Source organism: Linepithema humile, chromosome 1 (assembly GCF_040581485.1).
Source record: "Linepithema humile isolate Giens D197 chromosome 1, Lhum_UNIL_v1.0, whole genome shotgun sequence".
In the NCBI taxonomy this organism is placed as follows: domain Eukaryota; kingdom Metazoa; phylum Arthropoda; class Insecta; order Hymenoptera; family Formicidae; genus Linepithema; species Linepithema humile.
Genome location: NC_090128.1, coordinates 38,173,660 through 38,183,026, shown reverse-complemented (window position 1 = coordinate 38,183,026; position 9,367 = coordinate 38,173,660). Strand labels below are relative to the sequence as shown.

At 37.7% G+C, this 9,367-nt stretch overlaps 1 protein-coding gene across 2 annotated transcripts; it reads left to right on the top strand.

The window, feature by feature from the left end:
- Nucleotides 1-942: 942 nt before the first annotated feature.
- On the top strand, nucleotides 943-8,742 carry LOC136997339 (uncharacterized). Of its 2 annotated transcripts, none has more exons than XR_010888127.1 (2): nucleotides 943-5,113; nucleotides 6,215-8,742. XR_010888127.1 is itself a non-coding variant. In XM_067348013.1 (2 exons), the coding sequence occupies exons 1-2, from the start codon at nucleotides 1,709-1,711 to the stop codon at nucleotides 3,428-3,430; spliced, it is 1,638 nt and encodes a 545-aa protein (XP_067204114.1). In that variant the 5' UTR covers nucleotides 943-1,708; the 3' UTR covers nucleotides 3,431-8,742. The 2 variants fall into 2 exon arrangements, 1 of the variants encoding a protein (XP_067204114.1); XM_067348013.1 differs by having other exon boundaries at nucleotides 943-1,862; nucleotides 1,947-8,742.
- The last annotated feature ends 625 nt before the right edge of the window (nucleotides 8,743-9,367 follow it).

Genomic DNA, 9,367 nt, shown 5'->3' with positions numbered 1-9,367 from the left:
TTCTCTCTATAGATCTTGCCGTGAAATCACCTTATATTCTTACACCGTGGGTAAAATCCAAGATCTATAGAGAGAAGGTTACCTCAGGAAAACCGGTTGTGGGCGAGGGACGATGAAGTAAGGGTGGAGCTAGAAACAGCTTGATGGCGAAGGGCGATGAAGGAAGAGAAGAGCATAATGATCTCATCGACAAACAGTAGCTGTCTCTCTCTTTCAAAGTTCTTCCTTTTCTAACTGTTTCTAACTTTGTCACTCGCTTGCATTTATTCTCCAAGAAACTTATGTACGCATTAAATTTTATAATACTGCCAAAAAAAAATCGCAAGCACGTAGATAATAAGAGGAAAGCTGAAGATAATCAAAGAAGAGTCGCCAATAAATATAAAAAAATTATTAATTAATTTAACGCAATTAACAGATTAATACAACATATATGTATTTTTATTATTATAGATACTTATAAAAATTTTATTATTATACTTGTATACTTATTATATTTATTATACTTAATTTTTATTATAGATACTTATAAAATTTTATAATCACAATGTTGCCGCATATTTAATGATCCCTAATATGTACCCCATCATATTAGCTTTAAAGAATTATTTTAAGATTTCAACAGAAACATTTTAATAATATTTTATTAGCAAATATTTGAAAATTGTTAACACTTTGTAAATTTTATCATATAAATATTCACATTTGCAATGTTGAAACATATATTACAATTTCATTATTTAAGTTTGTATCATAATAAATTTGTGTATGATGCTTTTTATATTACCCTAGAATAGTACTTACATTTATGAATTTCAGTTACAATTTCTTGACAATTTTTGAGGTTTTCACAATTAAATATAAAAAATAAATTTCTTTATATTTTTTTTGTAAATAATGCATATAAACAGTAAATATTATTTTAAAAATAATTTTTAAATATGTTGTAAGCCAATCACGAATAAGAAACTAGATTAAGGTTGTCCAGAACGTATTTTATAAATGGCGACCTACATCTCGATACTTAGTTAGGTCGATATATATATATCGACCCCTAATCTCGAAAGTAAAGAATCGAACAGAGCTGTATGCGAGAAAAGTTAGTCAGGCAGTTCTAGACCGGAACTCAGACGAGGCACATGGTGCGCAATAAAGTGCGTCAACAACACACAAGGGCCTCTGGACATTTATTTTATTCCGCCTACCGCTCCGTTGATCCCATCCTGACACATATTAGTTTTGCTACGTGCAGTGACTATCGTTTCTTAGTAATTAAAGTTTACAGCATCAGAAGTGGGATTCGAACCATCGGTTTGACTGGATTTGTGATCAACTGTGATCGATTTGGACCGTTTACGGTTGTATTTGACACATTAGTGCACATTAACTGTAAGGGTGTTGAGCACATTAGTGCACAGTGCAGCAAGGATCAATTAATGTCCTTTATCCACCGCCATCTTTATCGCGTCCGCGTGGTCATCGCGTCGGTTCGCGTTAGTACCGCCATTTTCGGGCCTCATAAGAGTCGCCGTCGATGATTGGCTTGCATCGTGGCAACCATTTTGTTAGACGCTACGCTCTATTGGTTTGTCACCAGAACGACACGTGCTGATTGGCTCTTGTCTTGTGCAACTGGACACGATGTTACGGTTATTGAGTTAAACATTTAGACCGTTCGACTAATTAGTGAAGGTGATACACATTAGAAATGGATCACAAAAAGGAGTTGGATCGTGCGAGATTAGAGAAGCTCTCGTTAGTGGACCTCATGAAATTAATGGAGAGATACGGTCTTACCCCTCTTAAGGCTCATCATAAATGCATCGACGCCTTAGTGGATCTTGCCGCAAAGGAAACACGTGGTGAGAATCGAGAATCGATTGATTTAAGGGATGCAGCCGCATCTAGTGAAAGTGGAACAAATAGTACTTCCGCTCAATCCGCAGATACTTCCGCTCAATCCGCAGATAATGCTTGGCAATCAGCATTTTCTAGTTTATTGGAACAAATAAGATGTCAGCAAGAGCAAATGAAGACATATCATGAGGAAATAAAAGCTCAAGGGGCTATGATTGCTCAATTGATGGATAACAATCAAGGTAATGTTAATAGAAGTCAATCTACCTCTTTTATTAATCCTGAACCTGCTGTGATACCATTAAGTCCGTTTAGTACAACGAATAGTTCAACTAATCAATCGCTGTCAAACGTACCTCCTGCTCAAGCGGTATCGTTGTTGGCGAGCCAGATTCCCGTCTATAGTGGAACGGAAGACGAAGATGTCGAACTTTGGGTACGTAGGGTTGAATTAGCAGCCAGTGTGCATGGAATTTCGGATAATATCACTTTGTTAGCATGTACTAGCAAGTTGCAGAAGTACGCTAGAGATTGGTTCGATTTGGAAACTAACCTTGCTGGAATAACATGGAATACGTTTAAAGAAGCCATCGTAAGAAGATTCAAAAGAAGGGTTCCTTTCCACGTTGCGATGCAGAAAGTGGACGCTCGTAAATGGATCTACCCTAAGGAAAGCTTTCAAGAATACGCTAATCAAAAGTTAAAAATGATGCATCATCTTCAGTTGCCAGTTCGTGACCGTATTCAATTATTAATAAACGGTATTGGTAATATGTCTCTCAGAGGAATTGCTGCAATGCGGAAATCTGAATCAATAGAAGAATTTCTGGAAGATATGGATCATCTTGTTAGTTCTTGCGGTGCTCCATCCAAAAGGAACTCGCCTCCTCCAATAAGGAAGGAAAAAACTAAGGATTCTACTGACTTAACGAAGAAAACTACTTCTCTTCTTGCGAAGAGTTCAAAGGATCTTGTTTGCAATTACTGCAAAGTGAAAGGACACATCAAGTCGGATTGCTACAAACTAAAGCGAAAAGAGCAGTCTTCACTCACGTCATCAGCGTCAGCAGCCCCGGTAGCAGCAGCCGAAGAATCTAAGGAGGATCTGCCAACGGTAGCCTGCCTCGATAAGAATTCGACTCGAAGGTTTGAGAAAAGTAACTCAACTGTTGAAATTTGTTCTTTAAATAATATTACGTGCAATTTGTTAGCTTTACTCGATACCGGTAGTCCGGCTTCTTTTGTTCGGTTGTCAACGTACAAAAAATTTATTGATAATAATGCTCACTTTGACAAACCAGTAGTAAACCAATTTAAAGCTTTAAACGATACAAAGATTTCAGTTATTGGTTCTAAGACTGTTACATTGAAATTGTCGGCTCTACCGACGCACGAAACTAATAGCGTTTTCGATTATACAGGATTTGAACGACCCAGGGTTGATCAATCACTATTTTACTATAAATGCAAGTCTTTCATTGGTGGAGAGGTTGCAATGACGTCATTAACCAATCTTGGGTCGTTCAAATCCTGTATAATCGAAAACGCTATAAGGTTAAACTTCATATTTTAGATAACTATTTTTGGTCTAATGACATAGTTTTAGGTCGTGATTTCTACAACGATAACGATTTAACAATAATAATACGTAAATCAGCTGATATAGATTTAGCTGAAAAAGTTAAATTGTTCAATGAGGTTGCGTCAACAGACGTTTTAGAAAATCCCTCAAATGATTGGGATATTAAATTATCGAATATTAAAACTGATTTTGATGAAAAAATTGATAAAAAACTGACTGATTTGTTAAGAACAGTTAATGAAACTAAAGTTCCTATCGTTGAAGACGACTATAGTGTAAAAGTAACACTTAAAGACGATTCTGTATACGCTTTCGCGCCCAGACGTTTTGCGTATAATGAACGTCTACAAATTAGACAGATAACTGACGATTTACTAAATAGGGGAATCATACAATATAGCCAATCGCCGTATTGTGCGAGAGTGGTACCTGTTCGAAAGAAAAATGGACAGTTAAGACTTTGTGTTGATTTAAGACCTCTAAACGCACGTGTAGTTAAACAAAAATACCCCTTTCCCTTGATAGAAGATTGTTTATCCAGGTTAGGGAATAAAACTATTTTCACCTTACTGGATTTAAAGGATGGATTCCATTTAATAAAGATTCATCCAGATTTCATGAAATATTTTTCGTTTGCTACTCCAGATGGGCAATTTGAATATACCAGATTACCATTCGGGTTTTGTGAAGCTCCTGCCGAATTTCAAAAAAGAATTGTTCAAATTTTACAGCCTCTTATTAGAAAGGATCTAGTTATCGTGTATATAGACGACATTTTGATACCCTCTTCCACAATTGCGGAAAACTTAGATGTTTTAAAGCAAACATTATTGTTGTTGAAAAGCTATGAATTCGATTTAAATTATAACAAATGTTGCTTCCTGAAAACAAAAATAGAATATTTAGGTTACGTTATTTCGACAACGGATATTACCCTGAGTGATAGACATGTAAAAGCAGTTCAGAATTTTCCCGTCCCATCTAATGTACAACAGTTACAGAGATTTTTAGGTTTGGCAAGTTATTTCAGGAAATTCATACCTAATTTTGCCTCAACCGCTAAACCTCTACATAATCTTCTGAAGAAATCTACTCAATTTTGTTGATAATTTTTGATGATAATTGTCAACAAGCTTTTGCTCATTTAAAAGATTGTCTAATAGCATACCCTGTATTAAGACTATATAACCCACTGTTAGAAACAGAACTGCATACGGATGCTAGCTCTATCGCAGTAGCTGCTATCTTATTGCAAAAGCAAAAATCGGGTCAATGGGCTCCCATAGCCTACTACAGTCAAACTACCAATTCTGCAGAGAGCAGATATCATTCTTTTGAATTGGAAACTTTAGCGGTAGTAAAAGCAATAGAGAGATTTCATATTTACCTTTATGGCCTTAACTTTACAGTGATTACTGATTGTTATTCGCTAGTTTATGCTCTGAACAAGGCTCATTTGAATCCAAGAATCGCGAGATGGACGCTTCGACTTCAGGATTATAGATTTAAAGTTTTGCATCGCGAAGGCCGGAGAATGGTTCACGTAGATGCTCTTAGCCGTATTGTTTCTACAATTGAATCGGTATCTATAGAAAAAGAGTTGCAAGTTAAACAGCTTGCTGATCCTCAAATCCAATTACTGGCCCAGCAACTAGAGAAAGCTGAGCACGAAAAGTTTGTAACGGTGCGGCTCCCCGTATGGGAGCGGTTAGCACGGTTAAGCTCGCCGGTGCCAGGATTCGGAATGCGGAACGGGTGAGACTCCAAATAAGTAGGCGCGGTTAGTCGTAAACTATGATATATATTTTAGCTTTCTTATGTACAATATATACAGGGTGTTCTGCCGTCGGACTTGGTTCGGCCAAGCTAGGCGAAAGAATAGCGGTAAACGCAAGGTACCCAGAATAGGGGTAAGCGCAAGGTAACGAATACAAAGAATAGCGGTAAACGCAAGATACCGTAACAAAAATAGCGGTAAGCGTAAGATACAAAGTAACGAATACAAAGAATAGTGGTAACCGCAAGATACCGTAACGAAAGTAAGGAATAGCGGTAGGCGCAAGATGCAAAGCAACGATTACAAAGAATAGCGGTAAACGCAAGGTACCGTACAGAATAGCGGTAAGCGTAAGATGCAAAGTAATGAATACAAGGAATAGTGGTAACCGCAAGATACCGTAACGAAAGTAAGGAATAGCGGTAGGCGCAAGATGCAAAGCAACGAATACAAAGAAAAGCGGTAAACGCAAGGTACCGTACAGAATAGCGGTAAGCCGGGTATAGCGGTAAGCGCACGCGGTCGGAGGCCGGGAGCACCCGGCTGAGTCAGGGAGCGCCCTGGCTCGGGTACGGAAATCGGTCGGGAACCGGGAGCACCCGGTAGAGTCAGGGAGCGCCCTGGCTCGTATACGGAGATCGGTCGGGAACCGGGAGCACCCGGTAGAGTCAGGGAGCGCCCTGGCTCGTATACGGAGATCGGTCGGGAACCGGGAGCACCCGGTAGAGTCAGGGAGCGCCCTGGCTCGTATACGGAGATCGGTCGGGAACCGGGAGCACCCGGTAGAGTCAGGGAGCGCCCTGGCTCGTATAGGATTGGCTTCGAGATGTCACGCTCGAAGCCGGACGGGACTGTCCCGGTCTCGGCCGAGACCGGCCTTTTATACCCGTCACGGTGATCCCCACCCGTGACGGGCTCCCACCTAGCCGCCGTTCGGACCGGGCTCGGTCTCCGAACTGGCGGTTCGTAGGGATGACGCCTTAAGGCGTCGTCACAAGTTTACTCTTATAGAAGGACTAGTATATCGTAAGTGTCTTGATAAGCCACGATTTTTCGTACCTGACACTATGGTTAAACATTTGTTATACTTATATCATGATAATTTAGCGCATTGCGGATTTGATAAATCATTTGAGAGTCTGAGAGTTAATTACTGGTTTCCGTCTATGCGTAGTAAACTGAGAGAACATATAAATAATTGTATGGTGTGTGTATTCGCCAACGCTTCTTCAAATTGTGAACGAGGAAATCTGCAAACTACAGAAACACCAGATGTCCCATTTGACGTAGTACACTTAGATCATTTTGGTCCTTTGACTATAACTCTAAATGGATATAAACATATATTAGTATTGGTTGATGCTTTCACTAGATTCACTTGGCTTTGTCCTTGCAAAACGACTAGTTCAAAGGAAGTAATCAAACATTTAAATCCTATCTTTTCTACCTTCGGTAACCCGAAAGTTTTAATTTCGGATCGAGGAACTGCGTTTACTTCTGGTGAATTTGCCGAATTTCTTGAAAATAGAATGATTAAGCATCATCTGGTAGCCGTAGCTGCACCATGGGCGAACGGATTGGTGGAAAGAATTAATAGATTTTTAAAATCCTCTCTTAGAAAGGTAGTGGAAAATCAAGCTACTTGGTCTGATTGTCTAAATGACATCCAATACGTAATGAACAATACGTATCATAAATCCATTAAAGCCTCCCCATCAAAATTATTATTGGGCTATGAGTTACGTAATCGACCAGATTCAGATTTAACTTCATTTCTCTGTACCTTAGCCAAAACAGAATTGAATTTGAACGAAGATAGAACCGTAAGTCGAGAAATAGCCGTAGAAGCTACCAATAAAATCAAGCAATATAACAAGGAATATTACGATCAAAGACATAAAAAACCACCTCTGTATCAACCAGGAGATTATGTTGTAATACGTGACTCGGCTTCCAAGCCCGGTGAAGATCGTAAACTAAAACCTATATATAAAGGTCCTTATTTGGTTTCCAAAGTCCTTAACAAAAATCGTTATGTTATTGAAGATATTCCTGGGTTTCCGATAACTCAGAAACCCTATAATTCAATTCTTTCACCTGACCGATTGAAACTATGGTTTAAACCGTTATCTGAATTGAATTAAGATTAAGGCTTAATATTTTAAGGTCTAATATTTAAGATTACACATTGTATTTAAGTTAAGTAGCATTTAAGCAGTGAAGTGATACTCAGTAACAGAACTGTGATTGGCAGAAAAGCCCGAAGAGACTGATTTATGAACATTTTTTATAATTTTTGCTTTTGTTTGCGACATATTTTATTTTTATTTTTATCGGTGCGAAAACATTGTCATCGTATTATATTTTGTTTGTTTCATGTATTAAAACATCCGGGACGAATGTACTCGCAGGATTGGCCGAGCTGTAAGCCAATCACGAATAAGAAACTAGATTAAGGTTGTCCAGGGGGTCGATTGTGTATTTCAAAACCTAGTGAAAATAACAAAAGTGAACATTCACTTGATTGTGTAAATTTCACTATAGTGAAAATGCGAATTATTTCACGTGAGATTATTCGACAAGTATTTAGATGTCGAATTCAGTCAAATTGTGTCGAATTTGCATCGTATTGTGCAGTCTCACGGAGCCAGCGTATAAAAAATGGATTTGGTTATGTTGCTGATGATAGAAGAAAATGAGAGAGATAGGAATAAAAGGCAGCAAAGAAATTTAAATATAATAAGGAGAAGATTGAGGGATACACAGGATCCATTTGATATCTCGGATAATACATTTCTCAAATTGTACAGGTATATAGATACAAATAAATTATATTTTATTTTTGATTTAGAATTAGACAATATAAAAAAATATTATGAACAAAATAAATATTAAATATTTTAGAGAAATAAAAAAAATTGGTATATATAGATATCAAACGTAACGCACAATGGATATAAATTCATATGACATATTTATATTTTATATCTTATTTGTATCTACATTATCCTTCCAAAATCGGGGTGTTGTTGCATGAAACGGATCATTAAGTCTTTTTGTTTCTCAGTAACGTTCATTATTTTCAAATTATAATGAATTATAATGATAAAAATAATATTGGAACACAGCCGATTGTACTTGGTTATATATGATAATACAATATGATATACAAACATTCGACCATTGCTCGCACTCACATCTCACATCTGTGATTTTCACTCTCGTGAGCCTAAGGATATCGCATTTTCACTACGCTTATAGCCAATCGCGCGTATTTTTTCATGTGAGATGAAAATACGAGAGGCGAGGAAAGTCGACAAAGATACACAATCGACCCCCAGAACGTATTTTATAAATGGCGACCTACATCTCGATACTTAGTTAGGTCGATATATATATATCGACCCCTAATCTCGAAAGTAAAGAATCGAACAGAGCTGTATGCGAGAAAAGTTAGTCAGGCAGTTCTAGACCGGAACTCAGACGAGGCACATGGTGCGCAATAAAGTGCGTCAACAACACACAAGGGCCTCTGGACATTTATTTTATTCCGCCTACCGCTCCGTTGATCCCATCCTGACACATATTAGTTTTGCTACGTGCAGTGACTATCGTTTCTTAGTAATTAAAGTTTACAATGTACTATTTTTTCTTTTATTTTACTACTTTACAAATGATGTTTTTTGTGTATATCCCCAAATTATATTTTATTTTCATTGATATTACAGTCTAAATACGAGTACAAAGCAATTTGTATTACAAATGCATCTGTTGCAGCGATATTTAACATTATAAACGTTAAATATCTAGCGCTATAATTTGCAATATATGTAATTTATAGCGCCTTTCTAATTTACTTTTCAATTATTATTTCGCAATTTTCAGTACTATCAATATTTTACAAAATAAAAGTATTTTTTCGATAAAAACTCAAAGCATTTCTATATTAAAGGAGCGAGAGAGAAAACACTAAAACGTGCGAGAGAGACAGCTACTGTTTGTCGATGAGATCATCATTGCCCCTCTTGCCGCTCGCCCCGCTCAGCATTTGCCCCTCTTGCCGCTCGCCCCGCTCAGCATTTGCCCCTCTTGCCGCTCGTCTTTCTTTGCGCGTTAGGTAACCTTCTCTCTATAGATCTTGGGTAAAATCA